The 24332-nt window shown below is 36.6% G+C and overlaps 1 protein-coding gene and 1 long non-coding RNA gene across 3 annotated transcripts; both read right to left on the reverse strand.

Moving 5' to 3' along the window:
• Positions 1 to 2283: 2283 nt before the first annotated feature.
• On the reverse strand, positions 2284 to 8308 carry LOC306874260 (sodium/potassium-transporting ATPase subunit alpha-1-like; the record flags this gene model as incomplete). The annotated part of the gene is made up of 22 exons (XM_079424164.1): positions 2284 to 2312; positions 2467 to 2558; positions 2680 to 2781; positions 2925 to 3055; positions 3154 to 3299; positions 3382 to 3505; positions 3586 to 3740; positions 3826 to 3994; positions 4087 to 4237; positions 4327 to 4463; positions 4548 to 4723; positions 4842 to 5034; positions 5114 to 5248; positions 5350 to 5658; positions 5743 to 6011; positions 6102 to 6219; positions 6315 to 6449; positions 6535 to 6648; positions 6889 to 7092; positions 7302 to 7361; positions 8055 to 8168; positions 8297 to 8308. The coding sequence occupies 22 exons, from the start codon at positions 8306 to 8308 to the stop codon at positions 2284 to 2286; spliced, it is 3075 nt and encodes a 1024-aa protein (XP_079280290.1).
• A 10880-nt stretch (positions 8309 to 19188) lies between these two features.
• LOC306874261 lies at positions 19189 to 24071 on the reverse strand. 2 transcript variants are annotated; one of them, XR_013784612.1, is made up of 8 exons: positions 23942 to 24071; positions 23822 to 23856; positions 22857 to 22957; positions 22419 to 22769; positions 20984 to 21115; positions 20703 to 20869; positions 20486 to 20611; positions 19189 to 20198 (listed from the first exon to the last, which is right to left on the reverse strand). It is a non-coding gene; the product is annotated as an uncharacterized lncRNA (long non-coding RNA). The 2 variants fall into 2 exon arrangements; XR_013784613.1 differs by lacking the exons at positions 22419 to 22769; positions 22857 to 22957; positions 23822 to 23856; positions 23942 to 24071 and having other exon boundaries at positions 20984 to 22022.
• Between the last annotated feature and the right edge of the window lie 261 nt (positions 24072 to 24332).

Here is a 24332-nt window from a genome sequence, read left to right on the forward strand (position 1 = left end):
ACCTGGAGCTGAACACGCTCAAAACTGTGGAGATGATCGTGGACTTCAGTAGAAACCCCCCTGCTCTCCCTGCACTCACCATCATGAACAGCACTGTGACGACAGTGGAGTCATTCAGATTCCTGGGCACCACCATCTCCCAAGACCTGAAGTGGGACATTCACATTGACTCTATTGTGAAAAAGGCCCAGCAGAGGTTCTACTTCCTTCGCCAGCTGAGGAAGTTCATTCTGCCACAGGACTTGATGAAACAGTTCTACTCTTCCATCATTGAGTCCGTACTCTGCACTTCAATAACTGTCTGGTTCAGCTCAGCTACCAAATCTGACCTCAGAAGACTACGGAGGGTAGTCCGGACTGCTGAGTGAATCATTGGTACAACCCTCCCCACTCTCCAAGAACTGTACTTATCCAGAGTGAGCAAAAGGGCTGGTAAAATCACTCTGGACCCCTCACATCCAGCACACTCCCTCTTTGAACTGTTACTGTCTGGTCGACGCTACAGAGCTCTGTGCACCAGAACGACCAGACACAGAAACAGTTTCTTTCCTCAGGCAATCCATCTCATGAACACTTGACAATAATTATGGAACGCACACTATTTATTCACTTATGCACTTATTTATCTAACACACATACTTAGTCTACATTTCAGTTGCACATAATATACCTGTACATACAACTGTCTATTGTTATATACAGCATCTCACAAAAGTGAGTACACCCCTCACATTTCGCCAACCAATTTAGTATACCTTCTCAAGGGACAATACTATAGAAATTAAACTTGGATACATTTTAGAGTAGTCAATGTGCAACTTGTGTAGCAGTAAAGATTTACTGTCCTCTGAAAATAACTCAACATACAGCCATTATTGTCAAAAAAGCATGTCCTATTCATCACGTTCATGCTTTTGTCTGCTTGACAGGACTATACAAATTTGGGTATCTTGTATTTGAGCAGTTAATATTTGGTACTTTGAGTACAATTTTCTCATACTGACCACTGGATGTTCAACATGGCACCTCATGGCAAAGAACTCTCTGATTATTTCAGAATTAGAATTGTTGCTCTCCACATAGATGGCCGAGGCTATAAGAAAATCAGTAACAACCTAAACCTGAGTTACAGTTCACTGGCCACTGTCATACAGAGGTTTTCCAAGACTGTTTTCACTTGGAACAGGCTTCACAAGGGTTGATCAAAGAAGTTAGGTCCTCTTGCTGTGAGTCAGGTGCAGAAACTGGCTTCAAAAAACAGACGCATGACTGCTGCCAGCATTGCTTTAGAGGTTGCAGAAGTGAAAGGTCAGCTTGTCAGCGCTCAGACCATACGCCACACACTGCAACAAGTCAGTTTGCACGCCCATCGTCCCAGAAGGAAGCCTCTTCTGAAGCTGGCTCACAAGAAAGCCTGCAAACAGTTTGCTGAAGACAATCTGTCCAAGAGTATGAATTACTAGAACCATGTCCTCTGGTCTGATGAGATTAAGGTAAACTTGTTTGGCTCTGATGGTGTCCAGCATGTGTGGCGACGCCCTGGTGAGGAGTACCAAGAAAATTGTATCTTACCTACAGTCAAGCATTGTGGTGGTAGCAACATGGTCCGGGGCTGCATAAGTGCTGCTTGTACTGGGTAGCTGCGGTTCATTGAAGGAAACATGGATTCCAACATGTACTGAGACATTCTGAAGCAGAAGATGATGCCCTCCCTTCAGAAACTGGGTCGAACGGCAGTTTTCCAACATAATAATGACCCCAAACACACCACCAAAATGACAACTGCCTTGCTGATGAAGCTGAAGGTGATGGAGTGGCCAAGTATGTCTCCAGACCTGAACCCTATTGATTGTGGTCACCACTCCTTGTTGTCATCTGATATTGTCATAAAAAGTATGGAAAATTGATATTTTGAATATTGCTGTCATCTGTGTTAGTTTTTACTCAAGGGTTTATTGAAGCCTATATTCTTAGGATGTCTTGTCTTATGGGATGTTGCTTAATGCAACTACGGTACATATACTTTTGTGCACTGACTTTTTTTGTGCCACTTGGATCCTTGTTTTAATCTGTCTAGTTTCATAAAAAAAACAAAAAAAAAAAACAAATTCAGCTCATTTAATGACATTTATTTATTTACTTAAATAGACATTGTATCATTTTCAAAATGATACAATGTCTATTTAATGACATTTATTTATTTACTTAAATAGACATTGTATCATTTTGAAAATATCAGAATTAATGTCTCCTCACAGATATTCCCAATAGAAATTTGTGGTTTTAGTAGTATGTTTCTAGTTCCACCCAGCCTAAAACAAAACAGCACAAATATTAGTTCATTTTTGATCGCTAAAAGGAATGAAATACAACAAAAAATTTAATTTTAAGTCATATCTGTTATTAAAATCCAACTTTCTGCTTGAGAAACAGATATGCTAGATGTACAGTGAAAGTGCATATTACCTCCTGGGTTCTGCCTAAGAATGTATTTTCTAACTTCATCATAGATGAAAATGAGCAGTGAATATGGCATAGCACAAAACCACCACAATGGTCTAAATGAAAAAAGAAAACCGTTAATTCGTAAAAAAAAAAAAAAAAAAAACCTTCTTAAAATGTATGACCTTTTCAAGGTTGGGTAAACAAGTTTAATTTAAACTTTCAGTTTCCACCTACTTCATTGGATACATTCTGACAGCAACATCCATGCCTGGACAATAGGACAAGAACGCTGCCAGAGCAGTTTCCTCAATCAAACCAAAGATAAGTACTTTGTTCCTTTGAAAGAAAAAAAATACTAATTATAATCCATATAATTGGCCAAACTGGGCTTTTAGAGGTACAATGAGCATCTGGAACTGAACAAACAATTCAATCTGATATCAGGCCAGTATTTTATGCCTTGTTTAATGAGTACATACTTCATTCCCTGCTGAAAGATGGAAAGCCTCCTGGTCTTGCAGATGAGCAAGTCAGTCCACTGCACAATCACAATACTGGTGAAGAAGGCTGTGTGGCATGTGTACTCCACAATCTTTCTGCGCTCATAGGTCTACAACAGTCAAGTACAGGAGCATTATTTAAAGAACTGATATTTCTATAAAAATGTTGGTTCACATCTGTCAAGTTTGGTAGAGCTGTGATACCTACCCATTGCTGGCCATAGCTATCTTCCAGGTCATTAAGATATCTGTCTTCCCAACCAATTCGAATTCCTACCAGATCCCAGGGTAAGAATCCATTCTCAGCAAGAATTACAAAGTAGGTAAAGAACCCGCCGACAGCTTGCATCATGCCTAACATTTACAAATGAAGACACGTAAGAAACAAACAGCAGTGAACACCTAGAGTGCTCTGTAAAGAATAGTAAGCTCTTACCAATTTGACCATAGCTCATACTGATGAGCCTCTCATTCACCAGCCTGTCTGTTTCAGCATTTCTGGGTTGTCTCTTCATGATGTCGCTTTCAGCGGTTTCATAGGCCAGTGAGATAGCAGGAACCTATGGTGATAAACAGAGGAATACATTAATGCAGGCACAGTTTACAGTTTTATACAACGAAATTCAGTTCTTTCCCATACCATGTCAGTGCCCAAGTCAATGCAGAGAATGGTGACGGTGCCCAAAGGTAGAGGAATACCAACAAGGACAAAAAAGAGGAAGGGTGACATCTCAGGGATCTTACTCGTCAGCGTGTAGGCAATAGACTTCTTCAAGTTGTCAAAGATCAGACGGCCTGAAGTGGAAGATACATTTGAAAAATAAGTGTCAAAGTAACCTTGATAATTCTTCAGTCAATTAAGTTCAATAAAATGCCATACCTTCTTCTACTCCAGTGACAATTGAGGCAAAGTTGTCGTCCAGAAGGATCATGTCAGCAGCCTGTTTGGATACATCAGATCCAGCGATACCCATAGCCACACCAATGTCAGCCTTCTTCAGAGCAGGAGAATCATTGACTCCATCACCAGTTACAGCTACAATGGCACCCTGTTAGGAGGAAAAAAATGCATTAAAATGGTACCATCTGGGTAACGTTGTCTAGTATCAGTAGGATTGGATGGATAACTCCCTAACGGCACCTGTCGCTGACAACCTTCCACAATGATCAGCTTTTGTTGTGGCGAAGTTCTGGCAAACACAATTTCTGTATGGTGTTTCAGGACATCATCCAGCTCTTCTGAGGTCATATTCTTCAGTTCTCCACCATGGACAACAATGGCCTTAGCATCTCTGGAGATACACTTTGTATTAGCAGAGATCTAGAGCAAAATTTTTGTTTGCTGAATTTTGGAAAGGAATATCAGAAGGAACAAGTGTACCTTCGATTAACCTCTCCAACTGGGATTTTCAGCCGAGATGCAATATCTTCCACAGTCTCATTGCCTTCGGAGATGATGCCAACACCTTTTGCAATAGCTTTAGCTGTGATTGGATGGTCACCAGTAACCATGATAACCTGTAATAGAATATTCAGATATATAATTTAATGATTTAATCTTCACAGCATACCAAAGCAGTAGATCTTCGATGATGACAAGACCTTGATTCCAGCACTCCGGCATTTGGCCACAGCATCTGGTACAGCTGCACGAGGAGGATCGATCATGGACATGAGGCCAACAAAACACATGTTCTCAGTTGGGAAGTTCACTTCATCAGCATCAAATGCAAAGCCCTCTGGAAACTGGTCATCAGGGAGGCTAAAGTGGCAGAAACCTGTGAGAGAGATCAAAGAGTTGTTCATAATTCTGTAATTTACCATTCTCTGTACCATATTCTTCTGCAATCATAATTTAAGTGTTTTCACATGGTGAACTTCATAAGATGGCATTACCCAGCACTCTTTCTCCAAGACCTCCGAGTTCTAAATAAGCATTTTGGAATGAATCTTTCATTTCATCGTCCAAAGGCTGCTCTTTTCCTTGAATCAAAATAGTAGAGCATCGATCGAAGATCCTCTCAGGGGCTCCCTTCATCACCAGCAGGTGCTTAGACTCTGAGGAATTGGGATTCTTGTGGATTGAGAGCTAGAAAAGGCATATGAAGAGCTGTTAGGATTACCAGTCAAATCCACATCATCTGCAAAGTACACCTCAACAAAAATACCTGATACTTGTTAGTAGAGTTGAAAGGGATTTCAGCAATCTTTGGGTACTTCTCTCTCATTTCAGTGACTGGACCACAGCACAGCTCAATACACTTCAACAGGGCAGACTCTGAGGCATCACCAGCTGTCTCTCGCTACAAAACAGATTTTATTGATCAGATAAAGCTACCACTGTCAATAACATTAGTAAGAATGTATATTCACAGGTAAAACTCTAGATATTAAAATTTGACACCTTAAGGACTGGAAGATGGCTCTGATTCGATTGGAAGACGGCACGATTGCAAAGGCCAGCAACACGTGCAAGAGCAGACCAAGTAGCAGAGCTCTTTTCAAATGAGGTTCCAGTTTGGTTCTCTGTGGTGTCTGCTATATGAATATGGCTGTCAAACCACATGTGAGCGACGGTCATTCGGTTCTGGGTCAAAGTTCCGGTCTTGTCAGAGCAGATAGTGGAGGTCGAGCCAAGAGTTTCCACGGCTTCAAGATTCTTCACCAGGCAGTTTTTCTTCGCCATACGTTTGGCGGTCAGAGTTAGACACACCTATGCGAGTAAACACACATTTAGCAATCATTGGAATTTGGAAATGTGTGTGAAATATCTGAATATACTGTTACTCTGACTTACAGTTACAGTGGCAGGGAGACCTTCAGGTACATTAGCGACAATGATACCAATCAGGAAGATGACACCTTCCAACCAATTGTAGCCAAGAATCAGGGAGAGGATTAAGAAGGTTACTCCCAGGAAGACGGCTACACCAGTGATGATGTGGATGAAGTGCTCGATCTCTTTAGAGATTGGTGTCTGTCCACCTTCCAGGTTGGAGGCAAGAGTGGCGATACGACCCATGACAGTACGGTCACCAGTGTTGATGACAACCCCTCTGGCAGTACCTATTGGACATTGTTGTGTTCAAACATCATTTAAGGCATTTAGTCATTCATTTTCTCCACACCTGTTGAAAAAATATCTGTATTTTGTACCGTCAACACAGTTGGTAGAAAAAAATGCAATGTTTCTTGTCTCCAAAGGGTTTTCACTAGAGAAGTCAGGACTACGAGTCTGGGGCTCGGATTCACCAGTGAGGGAAGAGTTGTCCACCTGGAAAGGAATGCAAGAAGTGATGTTTCATGAAAACTCATTTACTGCAGTATGCATAATACTTCATTTTTTTCTTCATGAAATTCAATTTGTACCTTGCATCCCTGTGCAGAGATCACACGAATATCAGCTGGGATTCTGTCTCCACTTTTGACCTCCACAAGATCCCCTGCAACTACTTCCTCAGCGTCAATTATCTTTTTTTCTCCATCACGTATAACCAGGGCTTTCTATATGACAATAAACTAAAATTAATATCCTTTAGCATTATGAAACCATTTTTTTTATATATAAAGTGAATTTACATTTTTATACCTGAGGAACGAGGTTCTTAAAAGAATCCATGATCCTAGAGCTCTTGGCCTCTTGATAGTATGAGAAGCATCCATTGATTGTGACAACAAAAGCCAGCACAAGACCCAGATACAGCTGCAAGAAAATCCCATAAATAATCGTTAATTATATTCACAGCTCACTCGATAGGAGAATAATCCTTCTGGAGAAACCTTATATTAAGTGCACTGCTCAAGAGCATGATTTTTAATGAATAAAACACTTTTATCAAAAGTGGTCAGAGTTTCTGAAAATAATAATGATGTTACTAGGTTTACTGACAAATTAACTATTTATGCCAGTGTAGAAATGAAGACAAAACACTTTCTCTCATACATTGTCATTTGCTGGTTCATCTTCTGAGGCAGCCTGGATCGAATATGCAAAGAAGCAAAGAAATGCACCAATCCACAGCAGTGTCTGGAATCCACCAAACAGCTGTCTGCAGAACTTGACCCATTCTGGAGTCGTAACAGGTGGAGTCAAGGCATTTGGTCCATCGCGGGCTAAGATTTCCTTTGCTCGGAAAATGGACAAACCCTGCCACAAGTTACAAAAATGGAGCAATTAAAGGCATTCAGAAAACAGATGCTCATAAATAACAATATTACATGCATGTGGATGCATTATTACTCTAACTAAAAGATAAGTCATTCTCCACAAAATGTAATCATTTGTTTCACACAAATGATTCAAAATAGAAATAATGCTTCATTTTTTTCCTAAAGTGTCATTAAACTTATTCTCACCTTGGTCAGATCAGTGCTGTATTTTCGGTTAAGCTCTTCAAAGGTCAGTTTGTGGTCATCCTGCAGAAGAGTAAAGAAGTTTGAAATCTCATTTTCAGACGAGTTAAAACCATAAGCCTCTGAGCAGTTGTTCATAATAATATTAGTTTCAAGTCATATATTTTAAAGCAAGGTTAGAATTTGACTTTTTTTGTCATGGACATTTATTATATACTCAGATAAATGTAAATTTCATGTCAAAACACGGTCAGAGTTTGCTCTGGCAGTAGCACGCTTGACCATAGTAGCGAGCGCACACAGAATTAAGCACGCTTTTCTCAAGAATAAGTGAATCACTTATAAGAATCATTAGATGGCTTTAAAGTGTTCCGTGTTGGTTTATATTATTAGGAGAACTTGTGCGTAACTGCATATTAGACCTCGCTTACAGAGCAATAATGACAACTTGTTTTAAATTGTCTCCGTTTATATTACCAAGTCGACCACTTGTGCACAGCGTCCTGTAACAGTGCGCTTAAGAGTGCATAATGTATTGAACAAAAATAAATTTAAATTCAACAAAAGTTATTTTTATTTATATTTATTTTTTTATTTGAATTTAAATATGAATATGAATTTGATGAAGGAAATGTTGCGCCAAGTTTAAAAATACAAGGAATACAATGAAGGTCCCAACATAAATCCAACCAAAAAGTCACAAAGTTGAAAAAAAAATGTGTGAATGAATGTATGAATTTTCAAAAAAAATCATACCAGCTCCACTTCTTTCTTCAGTTCCTCCATGTCCTTTTTGTTCTTTTTCCCTCTTTTGGGCTTTTTGACTCCATCTTCTGACGTTGCTGCCAATTTGTACTCATCATTCCCCGTCTGTCACACATAAAACAATATATAACACTATATATAAAACACATACAACCAGATCTCCCAAATAAATCTGCTTAAATAAATGAAATGCATGTGCAATGAATCCAGCAGTATAGCTTTAGTTCATTTACCCCGAGCCCCATTTTCTTTACTGATGTCCTCTCAAATACCAGTGGATTCAGGAGTCTGGTCTTGGAGCAAATTTGAGACAGAAGTGCCTGTGTGTACAAACCAGGTTCACAGATTTATACCCTGCCATCTCATCTCACCTGTTTAATGGGGAGGTGTTCTGGGAAGATTAGGGAGGAGTTTGTCAGGTGTCATTTAGTTTTAACATTAATTTAACCTTCATTTATACAGGTAGGTCATTTCTGTGACACCCAGGTGAAGGACTGGTCTATTAACTGTTGTCTTATCAACAGATCTATGGCTTGTTAATAATAACTCACGACAAATAACTTCCTTTAAATGTTCATTCAAGCCCTTATTTCTTTAGTTTTCGGTATTTATTTGCTCTTTTATAAAATATTTATATGGAATAGTTCTATATTTCTATCTTATTTTTATTTTATTTTAATATATTATTTTTTCATTTACATGGGAAGCAAATAATAACTGTGTAAATTGTGTTCTGTGGCCTCCAATATCTGATTAATCGAACTGCTTGAGTTCATGGACAGAATCTGCCATTGAGTTCAAATTTGCAAAATGCTGGAAAAGTTTACTATCTGTGAACGAGTTTGTGTATGTCCCACACATAAATAATGAATTAATAATAATAATGAATAATAAAAGAAATACAAATAAAAAACCTTATTGAGAAATGCAAAGAATTTTGTGATCAAATGGGCCATTATGATGGATAAACCGATGACCAAGATTGTCAAAATATGGCTATCATGCATAAACTTTTATATTCCCTTTGATTGACTTGTTAATCTCTGCAATGCATTTGAAATATTAATATAATCTGTTGTAGTATTTATTCTAGGATTTGTTGAACTAAATGTTAAAATGGGATGTACAATGTTTTATATTGGGTTTGTTTCATTTAATGTATACTGTAAAAAAAAAAAAAAGTGTGTGTGTATATATATATGTGTGTGTGTGTGTGTGTGTGTGTGTGTGTGTGTATTTAAAGACTATTAGAGTAGGATTTACAACAAAATACTCGTTCAGTCTTTCAACTTCAACTTGTGAATTTATTAGCAATTTATGAGTAAAAATATTTTAGAGTAAATCCTACACCATTTTTTTTCTCTCAGCGTATATTGACCTATTAATCCCATTGTTGAAAGCAAACATGCTGTTAGAATATAAATATTAGACAGTAATTATGGATTATATGTTTATTTACCATATTACTAAACTATCCATCTATATTCCTGTTCATGGCTAAAATGTATTTGGTTTCTATTTCCACCTCTATTTAGTGTTCAAACAAATTTCTACTTCAATTGGTCATATTGCTGAAAATGACCAGATTCTGTAACATTCTGAAAGTATACAGGATATTTAGTAAATATGAAATGTTTTGAAACTGAAGTTATCTGTCATTTACAATGCAACTTTGTTGAGGTTATAAACAAAGTCTGTTCACACCTGTAAGATGGTATTACATCCTGAGTATTTTCATGCATTGTTTTCTCATGGGTTTGGGTAGATAGGGTTCAAATTTAACTACATTGCCTAAATATAGGTATCTATTTAAAAAGAAAAAGACAATGAAAAGGAAGAGTTCTTTAACTTATGCCACAGAGTTAAGAGAGTCTCACGGCCCCCATGTTTCATCCACACATATTGTCCCATCATTAGGCAGCTCACCGGAACCATCAGTTTGCATTTGAATACAGTTTGAACATTTATATGTATTGTAACCTGGATCTCAGGACAGGGTGTAACATAAATAAACCTTTCCAAGAGGTATTCTCAAGGGTAAAGGGATAGCTCACCCAATAATGAAAAGCCTGTCATCATTTACTCAACCTTCAGTTGTTCTAAACCTGTACGAGTTTCTTACTTCTGTTCAACATAAAAGGAGATATTATGAAGAATATCGGTAACCAAACAGTTTATGGTCCTCATAGCATTTTTTGGAATAACTTTTTTTGGAATCACTGTTGATCACAACAATAATAACACAAATGACAAGAGCAACAACCCTGTATCATGAGGCAGGAATTAGTGTTTATTCTTTTTGCTGTTGTTGTATATAAAGATAAATCATTGCTATTATAGTGCCAAATTTAAGTTTTTGCTTAGAATGAAAACGAGGCTGTGAGGGACTGAAGTACAGTGTGTTCAGTAGTTTGTACTGGTATCTAACAACAAACTGATTGTTCAGCTGATGAAACGTCTTTTTGAAAAAAAAAAAACTTTAGATAGACAAAAACTCCATTATACCGTTTTGAAAACATGATCTAGCACCTTTATACAGTGTGTGCCATTGTAAAGATTGTCTATTGATAATTCATTATGGTTTCAAACAAAACTAAAGTATAGTAATTTTCAATCTTTCCCTTATGAATTGAGCAACATCTCTATCACAATTGATGCATTTTGCTTAGTGTTTCTGTGCCATATATGATAAATTATTTTACACTTTTTAAAAAATATTTTAAGTTGTTCTATGTTTTTAAATGGGTTAAGACACACTGCCTGTTTTCTCTCAAGATCGATGAACAACCATCTGTTAGAACAAGGCACTTGTCTTTTATTTGGAACGACAAACAGTCTTTCTTAAAACTGGTTATTCAACTCTTGAGCCCACACTGAAAACCCTAATAAGTTTACTGAACTAAATTGATTGAGTAAACTCGTTGCCTCAATTCAATTGAGTAATGGAGTCTCCCAAAACTTGCATATTAAAGTTTATTTAACTTGGCGGTTTTGTAGACTATACTTAAATTGTTCAGTTCACCAAATTTGGTGCTTATTTAATGTACTTACACGATTACGTTCACTTAACTTGGTATTAATTTTAAGTGTACTTATACATTTAAGTTAACTCAACATGGAAATGTAACAAACTGTTGAATGATGTTCTTATTTTTTACTGCAAGCTCTGTGCACACCGAATTTAAATAAAACAAATGAACAGCATATTTAATCTTTGACTTTTTATTGACAAAATGTCACAATATTAAAGTACAGTAAACACTATACTGTAATGGATATGGGTCATAGCTACACTGTAAAGGTTGTAACAAAATTAACTAGTGCAGTACATCAATTGTACAACTCTACACATATATACTTCACTCAAGTATCACAATTATGTTAATGTAAACATAGCTATTACTTTTGACTGTTTGAGCTTTGTGCAAACATGGCGAACTAAAAACATACTCAGTGTCTCTCACCAAAATTTCACAGTATTACAATACAAACTATACTGTAGTTGAAATTTACTGGGTCACAACCACACTGTAAAAGTGGTAACAACAGTAAAAATGTCCAACATAAGTGCACTTACATCAATTGCACAACTCTGTGCACTTAATAATTACACTTTTTACTCCTCACAATTGTTAATGTACTAAACATGTATGCTAAGTATAATAATTACTTTCTTACTACATTTCAATGTTTAAGCTTTGTGCAAAGACTGCAAACTAAAATAAAACATACTGAACATGTTCAGTGCCTTTGGCCCAAATGTCACAATATCACAGTCCAAACTATACTGTAATGAACATATTACTGGGTCACAACCACACTACAGAGGTGTAACAATGGTAACAAGTAACTACTGTAACGAGTTACCCAAAGTAACTACTGCACATCAGTTGTAGAACTCTGCATTTAACAATTTAAACATACTTTTTATTCTTCATAAATGGATAATGGAGATAACTGGATAATTAGATTAATGGATAACTTTGTTTAAAACCCCAAACAAAGAGTGGTGTTAAAGTATCTGTGGCGTTTCTTAAGCAAATAGCTGGTTTGACAGAGACTGCACTCTAGGCTTGAGAGCATTCTGTCCCATTGACATTAGTACACGCTGGATGAAATCAAACGTGTTGGCCAGTGATTTTGGGTAATTCAGGTCTAGTGCGTAAATCAGACCAAAGAGAAGACAGATTGCCTGTGGGAGGTCCTGCATTTTGTCCATCACCACTTGGCCTTCAAGAATTATTCCAATCGAAGAAGTCAAATGCAAGGAGTTGGGGGGCTGAAGATCAGTGTCCTCGAATAAGATCCCCACTGGCACATCAAGGATAGTGTTGCGATTATCAGTCACCTAGTGAAAAAACAGGTATAAACATAGTATTGTGATCAGGAATCAAAGGTTTATCATCAATGCATGTTTATCAGAATGTGCATTAAGTTTCAAATCACTAACCCTAATCCAACATTATACTGACATGTATACACTTGAATTTATGCAAATGTAGATGCTTCCTGCAAAGAATTTGGTATACACTTTTTAAAGTATGCATTATAAATGATATTTAATAAAAAAAAAAGTTGGCCACATTTGTATATTAAAGGAATACTTCACCCAAAATTAAAATATACTCACACTCAGGCCTTTCAATAAAGTAAAATATCCAGCTTCCGGTGGACCATATTCAATTTACAATAAAAGTGCAAGTAATGTGATGTATGATGTAGGATGTACCTTAAGTGTTTTGAACTACGAGAGGTGTTACTGTTACAGTTTCACTTTATATAGTTTTAAATATGGATATTTTCTTACACAAACACATTGATTCATTTCACAACGCATTTATTAACCCCCTGAAGCCATGTGGAGCGGTTTTATGATGGATGGATGGAATTTTTTGAGCTTCAAAATCTCATCCCCCATTCACTCCCATTATAAAGCTTGGAACAGCCAGGATATATTTTATTATAACTCTGATTGGGTGGCTTGAGGGTCAGTAAACCATGGTGTAATCATTTGTGGGTGAACTATTCCTTTTAAGAACATATGTACTTACTAAACATGACTTGAAGAAAGAAGAGTCATCATCTCCAAGCATGATAGGCAGTCCTCGAAGAACAAGGGTTTGGACCTCAGTTGGCTGTGCTGACTTTAGAGGAAAACATGAAATTCTATTAATGCCAGAAAAACTCACTATCAATCTATTTTAGGCATTGTAATGAGAATATATGATTTAAATTAAATATTGGATTATCTATTATACATAACAGATTACTGATATGAAAATAAGAAATAAATTACATGTTGACAAAATTTAAAACGTTGTCGTTTCAATAAAATTTTAAAATCACAAAATCATTAAGAAAATGTCGTTAACTAATGGCAAGGTTGGAAAATTTGAACGGGGGGAACAACGTTAATTTATCTCAGAAGTGGCTGCCAAGTTCTTTCCCACAGAAATACACGTTTACACTACGATTAAGTGTATAACTAATATGGTTCAGTATTACAAATCAAATAAACAACAATCTGATATCTCAGTTATCATACCATCACAGATCCATATCGTTACTTGATGGCTACGCTGGCAAAGTTTGACCGGGAAATATTGTAATTATGGCTGCGTTGTCTTTTATTATAGAAACATACCACAAGGATTTAAACAAGCATATTTCACTTAAAATAACTATATCTATATAATTTTACTTACCGAACATAGAAGAAAACTTCGTCTTGAAACGTGGTGTCAAAAAGGGCAAAAGGACCAATTTTGAAATCCACCAATCATTGCATTAGTTCTCTTGTTGCTAGGCAGAACTCGTTGCATGGCCAATCACAAGGAAGAATAGCGTAAGCATGATATGTGAGCGTCAGAACGTAAGCGCCGGCGCTTATGTAGACAACATCAGAAGAAGAAGAAGAAGAAAAAAAGCACTTCTGCTAATACTAGTTGTATTGTGATTCCGTAGTTTTGCGTTTACTGTGTAGATTTTACTGGCTAGTTTACTATAGGGACCACAGAAAGACTGTTTAGTGTAGTAATTTTGGATACATTGTGTAGTTGTTTGGAGTTGTCAGTGTGACCATCAAATATACTGTTTTTACTGTTTTTAAAGAACTTCTTTCTCCTTATATATGCACACACACAAACACACAATTGAAATATCAAAATGCAGTTTATTTAGATTTTTTTTTTCCCCCATTGAAAATGATACGGTTTAGTAATGCTATGTAAATAATCGTCAATTTGTCACTTTTTCAAAACTGATTGAACAAATGGAAAACATTCTGAATAGGGGTGTCAAACAATTAATTGCATCCAAAATAAATAGTTAAATTTTATATATCAGTGTCACAAAAACACTTGTATATATACTGAAGTTCATTTATCAACTTTTTTCCTAAATAAAAATAAATAGTCTAAATGTATTCCCATTATGGTCAATAATTGTAATTGAAGCCATTTGTTTTCTGATAAAAAATAGAAAAGACCTTGCACTTAAAGGATACACACGGTATTAGAATTGTACAGTCAAGAAAACTACATTTGTGAAAATGACAATGACCTATTAATCGTGATTTTGAGCTCACAATACTTGAAATCTTAAGTTTATGCATTTTGAAGGTAAATAAGTTAAATTAACTCATATTTTTAAGCAACAGGTTCAAAATGCAAAATTTTAAGTAATGTTTAGTCAACATTACTTGATTGTTTAAGTAAAGACAATATTAGGGTTTACAGTGCAGCAGAACCAACAAACTGCTCTCGTCTTTTAAACTGCATGACACCAAAAAGACAAAGCATGAGTCAAAGCATGTTTTTTGCTGAGACTGACGTATATAATCACTGTAATACGGCCAACCATCCACCGAGCCATCATATAACTTTGTGAGGAAAGCTATGCTTTTTAAACCTTGAAGGCTAAAGGTTAGTTTTAGGAAGGTGTAGATTTAGAGAGATGAGAGAAAACTTTTCAAATAAATGATAGAAATCTTAACAAGGTCACGTTGGTTGAAGGCAGTTGCAGCAACAAGCATCGTTACAGAACATCACCTTAACCTCCTTCAAGCATCTTTTAATGCTTCATCATGCGCTTCTTATGCAAAGTGTCAGTTTGTGCTCCTCAGACTTTTGCTTCATCATAGATGCTTTAGTCAGAAATAGACCTTTGCCTTCCTCCACAAATTGATATCTGTCTGTATATCAGGTTACTGGGAAAATCCACAGGAAGCAATGTCAAACAAAGTCACTGCCTGACAGCAGCTGGGTGAAGCAGGTTCCCTCACAACCAGAGTTTTATTCTATAAAATGTTCCCTTATCTCTGACATTTTTCAAAAATTATTGACTAAATTGATAGAGATGAATTTTAATTTTGTCTCTCAATTTTTCTAGAAGACTAAAGAGAGGTGAATATATAAGCTATTCTAGCCAAACAGATATACAGTATATGAAAAAAAAAAAAAAAAAAAAAAAGGATTTGTAAAACAAGATAAGATAAAACATTTTATAATTTCTATTGTGTGTTGGCTGTAAAACAATTTACTCAAGGATTTGTTGACTACATAAAAGTTGTTTCATACTGCAGGGTGTTTTAGCCAAAGACTATCCAGAGAGAATGACGGTCCGCAGATCCGCCTTCTGCTAGAAGCCTTTGGCCTGGTAGCGCAACTCTGACTCCAATATTATGGGGAGTTCGAGAACTGATGCTCCCTAAATGAGGAGCTGGAACACGGTTGGGTGTTGATCACCTCAACCTCCTCAGAGGAAGAGAGGTAAAGCATCGTGCTCTCACTCCAGAAATGTCCCAAGAGGCTCCTACACACATATGTATATTTATACATATATACACATCTAACTTCTCTTAGTTAGATGAAATACATCATTTAATTAGTCAAAATTAAATGCAGAAACACGACCAGACGAGTGCACATGGTCTGATATGAAAAGGATTCATAATAAGAATGAGAATGACGTAATGCCTCGGCAACGCGCGCTGCAACAGCGAGCTCTCACTCAAAGGGGAAGAACCGCACCGCGTGCTTGCAGCCCCGAGCGAGAGTGCTAGATCTGGGGAATGCAGGAGGAGACAGAGCGATCCCGTCTCCATTCCCTCCACCTGCTCCATGTGCGATTCCCACAGCCGCCGCTCCGCCTTTTTTTCTCGTTCTTCGGCAGAAGCGGGACCGGTACCGCGAGGAACGCTAGTGAAAGCTCACTCCTCAAATAAAGCCTTCTGAGAGAAAGCAGTGACAAACGCACACAAAGCGGGCAGTCAGCTCCCTCGAGAACGGACTCTCAAGCAGACCGCACACAGACTGTGTGTATCCCCAGCAGTGATATAACGTGTGCAGAGAGGAACATACAGCCTGTAATGCGATCCGCTCTGGCACAAGTGCTTGCACACATTGTGGAGCTTATTTCAAGTGATTGTAAGGGACAAACAACACTAAATAAGACTCACAACACAGATTGACACACACACATATAGAGTAGCGGTTGCTGAATGACAAACAGCTGATGCCGGCTCCGCCGCACGTGCTTTTATGCGTCCTGGTCGATTACGTCACCCGCGTGATATCTCGCCCTTCCATTGGACAGATTACACACGTGGTTCAGAGCGCGGTCACGCTGGAGGCGTTCCCAGGGGCGTAGATAACGCGGGGGACGTGTCCCCCCCCACTTTTTATAAAAAGTAAATTCGTCCCCCGCACTTTTTCATTGGACAGTTGTGTTCTCGACATGTTGAGGTTTTAATGGAGCAATGTATATAAATGCAGAATGATTTAAAATTAAAAAAGACAAGATAATTTATACATGACGTTTACGTTTCCATGGCAATCAGTCACTCAGTTTGTCACTTCACGACATGCCCAGACTCGCGCCCGCGGTCCCGCGTTGTATCCATCATTCATTAGAGGTCGAGATGAGTTCAAAGCGGCAAGAAACTCTTCACTCCTCTTTTACGAAGAAGTCAAGCAGCGTAAGTTGGCATGTGGGATCCGAATAGTGTTGCACAATGTTGAGTGACTCTGCCTATTGCTCTTGTTGAATAATTAGCCAGTTTTGATGTTCATTATATGGAGGGGAAAAAAGCTGCCTGGACAAACATGCACTTATTTATTTTCAGTGTATTTTTCCGTAACTCTTTTGTAACGTCTTTTATTTTAACACGTATGTATGTTATCAGAACCCTTCAAATAAGAATAAAGATAATGTTGAACTGAGATTTTACAGCGTTTGCAGCATTGTGACACTCTGCCAATTCTACATGATGTATTTCAATCAAGTATGCAAGCACTGATCTGATATAGGACCGATCTTCATTTAGGGGTGCTCTGTCATTATTGCATCTTTACGTTTTTATTTGTTGTCAAGAACGAACAAGAAACAGTCAGCCTAGGTTTGTTAGCAGAATCAGGACGACACGCAAGAAAAACAAACTTCACAGCTGAGAAGAACTGATACTGAGTAAGAGAATAACTGATAGAGTGGCTTTTAACACCTGGCTGTTTTTACATTGTATAACGTCTATAATACACAAGCGTTTGTAGGATTATATATGGACCAATCATAGAAAACACATAATTAGTAAAATATAGAAAAATAACATTAGTATGATGAACAATTTCTCAGCTATCATTTTTAACAGTAGGTAATTATTAGCTTGCATATTGGTTGTTTATTAGCACTTAAGCACATATTCATTCTGTATTCTTCATGACCATATTCTGCATCCCATAATTATACCTAATACCCAGTGTTGGGGGTAACGCATTACAAGTAACGCGAGTTACGTAATAATATTACTTTTTTCAAGTAACTAGTAAAGTAACGCATTACTTTTTAATTTACAAGAAAATATCTGAGTTACTTTTTCAAAAAAGTAACGCCAGTTACTTTTTGGCAGCGGCTATTTGCACTGTATATTTTTTAAAGATATGCTATTTACACTAAGTGCAAATAGCTATAGATTCTATTTACACTGTTAAAATAGCAACATTTTCTGCTATTTATACTACTTATTGCAAATAGTGGCAATTATCTGCACCTCAGTATTGTAGTACATTATAAAACAGTACGCAATAATAACGTACTGAGTGTAAATTATCATTTTAATTCAAATTTATTAATTGGATGTCACCTTATTGGGACAATAAAGCCCACCCTACACCTACCCTAACCCTACCTGATACTTTATTTTCAACTTTTTGATTATTTCCTTAATTTTTATTGAAAATAAATTCCTTTCTGATGCGATATGACATTTGAAAAGGGAGAAAAAAATGTTTGGCAAAAGGTGGGATCGAACTCGGGTCGATCGTGTCAAAAAGCGTGTGCCTTACCATCTACGCCACTGAAAATGATGTTGAACTAACTTCTTTTTTTATTGTTTACTAACCCAATCACATGTTAGTGGGCGGAGTTAGTGTAAATAGCCTTTGCCAACAAGATGGGCTATTTGCACTTAGTGTAAATAGACACTCCGTTACTTTTTCCCCATTTATTGACTGACAGTGCGCTGTGTGAGCATGCTGTTTCTATAGATCTAAATGTGAATGTGCATGAATTCATCCCACTCGCAAAAAACAGATTTAGTATTCATCAAAATGAATTAAAACAGTGAAATGCAAACTCAGAATATGACGCAAACTGCAATAATTAAATATGTTAAACAACACAAATGTATCTAATCCCATTTTATTAGCCAATGTCTTTGCTGCTGACCTTTGATGATCCAGTTCAAACATGCTAATAAGCAAAAATGACTTTAGATAAACTAACAATTGTACTTCATTGTTTTTTTATTGCCGAAGAGTGTTAAACCTTCTTATCCTGAGTTTTACTTTACAGACGTGAATTTACTTTTCCTTCACAAGATACAGGGCTTTTACATTTGTATTAATGTAATTTCTTGTATTAAAAACAATCAAGCCCTGCTCATATTTAAAAGGTAACGCAAAAGTAACGTAATGCATTACTTTCCATAAAAAGTAACTAAGTAACGCAATTAGTTACTTTTTTAGGGAGTAACGCAATATTGTAATGCATTACTTTTAAAAGTAACTTTCCCCAACACTGCTAATACCTAAACTTAACAACTACAACGACTACCTTACAAGCTATTAATAAGCAGTAAATGAAGAGTTTATTGAGGCAAAAGTCATAGTTAATAGTGAATATGTGTTCCCCATTCTAAGGTGTTAAAAAATAATTTAGGATACAAATGATTGGTTATTGTCCAGCAGTGTACTTAATGTGTTATTTTCTTCTGTATGCCACTATTCCCTGTATGTACATGTTTCAAACACTGCTTTATTTGCTATAGACAGAGACAGAAGTGAATACAGTTGAGAGTGAATGAGGCAGACAGTTTCAGTGAGGCTTCAGAGGTAAAGATTATTTACAGCAGTGTCTATGATAAGATATGTCTTTTAACATAGACTAATCAGACTAATGTATAATAGAACAGAACAGAATAAAGAAGCATGTGAATGTGCAAGTATCCATTACTGTGTGCCATGTACTCTACATACAACACACACAAAATACAATCTGAAATATGTAAACAATAGTAGCCTTATAAGGACATCTTTGTAACTTATACTCAAAAAGGTGCACATTAGTACCTTAGAATACCAATATGTACCGTAATGACTTTTGTACCGTTTGACTTATATTTCACTGCTGGTTATACTCTGTATAAAGGTGTATTTGACGAATAAAAATCTTGAATCTAATGTACAACTATGAAACGTTTTGGGGTAAATAAGGTACAAAGATGTCCTTTTAAGGGTACTGTCCCCGTGACAAGCTGTTGTATTTCTTTCTTTCTTTTTCTTTTTTCTCTCTTTCTTTCCTTCTGTTTTATAATCATATATAATCATAAAGCATATTAAGCAAAAAGGTATTAAAAATAAAACCTGTCGATTAGACAAGGGTTAACTGAAAAAAAAAAAAACGGTATAACACTAGACATTCCGTCCCCCCCACTTTTGAAATGATGGCTACGCCCCTGGGCGTTCCCCTAGCGTTTCGACGCAGCTCGAGTTCCTGGAAGGGAACTTGATTGATGGCCATCCTCTGCTCTAGCATCCTGTCAATCATTTGATCATGTTTGGAGTCCCAGCGAGCACAGTCCTCAGGGAGAAAATAAATACATTATTATTATTATCATTATTATTAATATTATTGTAACGTAATAAAAAACACTATTAATATGTAATTTAAAGAAATAGTTTAATTTAGCTCAAAGGGAATCATTTTATGATTTTATAGGGATTTGAACAGAATCAGTGTTACGGCGATTCACTAAACGAGCCGTATAACAAACTCTGCACTGGATATTAAAATCCAAAATATAGTTTAAACACTATTAAATAGCACAGTAACAAGATCGACAGATTAAGACATTAACTTGGATTAACCTCTCCAACCGGGATTTTCAGCCTTGCTGCAATATCATCCACAGTCTCACTCCCCTCAGAGATGATGCCAACACCTTTTGCAATAGCCTTTGCTGTGATTGGATGGTCACCAGTAACCATAATAACCTGGAAAAGAAGATTCATATTTATCATTTGATCACTAAATGCGATACATTCTCAGCATATTCAAGCAATGGATGTCAAATGACAACAACACCTTGATTGCAGCACTCCGGCATTTGGCCACAGCATCTGGTACAGCTGCACGAGGAGGATCGATCATGGACATGAGGCCAACAAAACACAGGTTCTCAGTGGGGAAGTTCACTTCATCAGTATCAAATGCAAAACCCTCTGGAAACTGGTCATCAAAGTGGCAGACGCCTGTGATATATAACACAGAATAATTGTGTTAGATTACCATTCTGCGTTTTCATATTCTTCTGTAGCTGTAAATTTAATGCTTTTCCAAAAAAGTACTTCATAAGGTGGCTTTACCCAGCACTCTTTCTCCAAGACCTCCAAGCTCTAAATAATTTGGAATGAATCTTTCATTTCATCGTCCAAAGGCTGCTCTTTTCCTTGAATCAAAATAGTAGAGCATCGATCCAGGATTCTCTCAGGGGCTCCCTTCAGATTATAAGAAGGCAAGAAAGAGACCGTTCTTTAACAAACATTTGACTGAATGGTTCTTTGTGGAACCAAAATGGTTCTTCTATGGCATCGCTTTGAAGAACCTTTTGAAGCACCTTTATTTTTAAGAGTGAGAGTTTTTGATTGTTTGGCTGCAAAACAGATTTAGAAGTTGACCACACACACCGAAATCAACTTAAGTTGAAATAATGATAAAGAAACTGTCATACCTCCCAGACTCACTGTCTGTTGTCTCTCAAGATTAATGAACAATCCATCAAAACAATGCACTTGTCTTTTATTTGAAATGACAAACACTCGTTCTTAAACTGGTTATTCAGCTCTTGACCCCAGCAGAACCAACAAACTGCTCTCGTCTTTTAAACTGCATGACACCAAAAGCCGAAGCATAAGTCAAAGCATGTTTTTTGTTCAGACTGGCTAATATGTAAACTAAATGTGTGATATTCAAAACAGTTATTTAGTTATTTTTGAATTATATAATAATTACAACAAATATTTGATATGACAGTATTCTTTATCTGACAGTATTGTTATTGATACAAATTTTGTGATAAAACGGAAGAAGCACGAGGATTGAAGCCAAAAATCTTAAAGTGACGATGGCACTTGGTAGATTTTTTTTTCTCAAACTGTAATTTTTTACATTTTCAAAATTCATAATTCAATAATCGAAATTGCATTTCACTTTCTACGTCACATACCAGCACGCCGGCACAGTACCCCCCAGTTAATGGGTACTTTTGAGTTGCTGTTGTTCAGGTATTTATTTTTATTATTATAAATTTTGTAATTTACTATTTTTTATTCAACTTTTAATATATTTTAGTGTTTTATTTTGATTCCAATAACTAAGTCAAATACAATTAATATTTTCCCTATTAGCAAAATACTAGCACTTTCACTTATGGAAGAAATTAATAATGGCAGACTGTGGGCCAAATATTTGAAACACTGGTAACCTAAAAACATCTCAGTTATAACCATTGTTCTCTGAAGGAGGGAACGGAGACATTATGTCGACATGACGTCTGCTCTCCCAAGTGAGACCCCTACATCGAACGTGACAGAAAGGGAACTATTGCTTTTACATGGTGCTGAATTAAGACTGCAGTACTTGCAGTTATTTCTGTAAGGGTTACCATTGTGTTGTGACATTGGTTAGTCAACAAGTACCCCTTATTCGTGTATGTGTGTGTGTGTGTGTGTGTGTGTGTGTTTGTGTAAAAAAAGATTAATTTATCTTTGTCTTGTTTAACAGCTACAAAAACAATTGTACTTCAAGTATACAGGAGGATTGTTGGACAGAATGGTACTTCAGCACCGGTTTTATTCAAGGTACATCCACTGGCCTGTTAATCAAAGGAAAGAAAAAATATTCAAAATAAGTTTTGAATAAATGTGACTGAATTATCTTTGTTGTATTAATTATAACAATTGTTAATTGTGCAAAATGAAACTATATGAAGAGCATCTTTTTTTTCTCTCTCTTTCTTCCGGTGATCTGACTCCAGATACGGTGGAGCATCTGAACCAGCAGATCTCCCTTTTAATCATGAATTGGTCTCATCTCTGCCAGCAGTTTCTCCAGTATCATCACCATCACCGTTCATGATTCTTCCACCAGCCCCTAAGTCAAGAAGGGATATTAAGTTGTACAGAGTTTTAATTTGACCTTTAATTCAAAAATTCAAGTTTTAACTAACCTTTTCCTTACAGTAAGTGAAAATTATACAATGTGACATTCAATATTTTTCATGTTCATCAGATATGCCAGGTCTCAGGAGCTGGACATTTTGACTCGAGGATCATCTACAACTAATTTTTATAACGTACAATAAACAAGGCTCAACATTAACGCTTAATTTTAAAAGAGAATTTTACTTGCCCGACCAGAAAAGCAGCCTGATTAAAACATGAATAGCAAAAATGAACAAGGGAAGCAGTGAAACTTTGGCGAGAATGATTCTGATTGTATTACATTGAGTATAATCGGTGACTGATATTGGATAATGCATTGACAGTAACAAGGTCACACCAGTTGAGGCTCACGCAAATCAAAACCAATGATGGCAACAGCACAAAGAAACAAACACAAACAAAAATACTGTTCAAAATTCAAAATGTTGAGTTTTTATGTTTCTAACATATGATAAGCAACACCAAGAGTGCTGTTTTCTCAAATTTCAGCACAATTGCAAATGTGACATTGATTTTATACAGCAGATCACTAAACAAGTAGTTAGTTCCAAACAAAGATTACAGCGGGACAGTGTGAGCAACACACAGTGAGGATTCACAGTTGTGGTTTAGTTTCATATGTAAAAGATTTCATATTTGTATATTAAAATGCTTATATGTGTAAGTAAGAGCAGATGGAAAACTGATGAGAATTACTTCAGAATAAATTATATTTTAAAAAATTCCCTTTTTTCCCAGACAAACGGGAAAAAAGGGAAGTTGGGTCTTTACAGAATCAGTTTAAAGTTCACCACTGTCCTGTCTGCTTTGGACAACCTTTGAGCAGTCAACATTTGAGCATGATACAGGAATTCCCATGACTGTGACTCCTATGTAAGCATATATTGTATGGATATGCTACCTTCCTCCTCGTTTAACCCCCAAGGACAAAAGTGAAACTATGCATAAAACATTGTATAAAACATTAAACTGCAACCTTACCTGACCCCATAAAAAGTAGAGCCAAAGGCAAAAATCTATACAACAAACAAAACATTATCAGAAGGTAAAAAAAGAAGAAAACCATTTGAAGAAACACACAGTCCAACAAAGACAGCCTACATCAAGTCCTGTGTTACTTATTTCAGTTCAAACTGTGGTACTTTGGATTCCAGGACACCACTCCATAGCCTCCTGCCAGACCCTCGGATACACAAATCCATGTGTGTGCAAACCAGTTTCACAAATCTGTACCCTGCCAACTCACCTACTGTACTTTATAGGTAGGAGTTTGGGAGGAGTTTGGCAGGTGTCATCTTTAACATTCATTTAACCTTCGTCATGTTTTTGTAACAGTTGAGTTTCTTCAACATTGTATGCTAATATTCAAATATCCTTTCCATGTTAATACATATGCACATATCTATCTGCAATTAAAAGTATTATGTATTTGGTCTGATATAATGAAAGAAATCTCAGTTGAAAATTAGATGCTCTCTTATTGTTTAACTAG

The sequence above is a fragment of the Barbus barbus genome (genome assembly GCF_936440315.1).
Source record: "Barbus barbus genome assembly, chromosome: 8".
Lineage (NCBI taxonomy): Eukaryota > Metazoa > Chordata > Actinopteri > Cypriniformes > Cyprinidae > Barbus > Barbus barbus.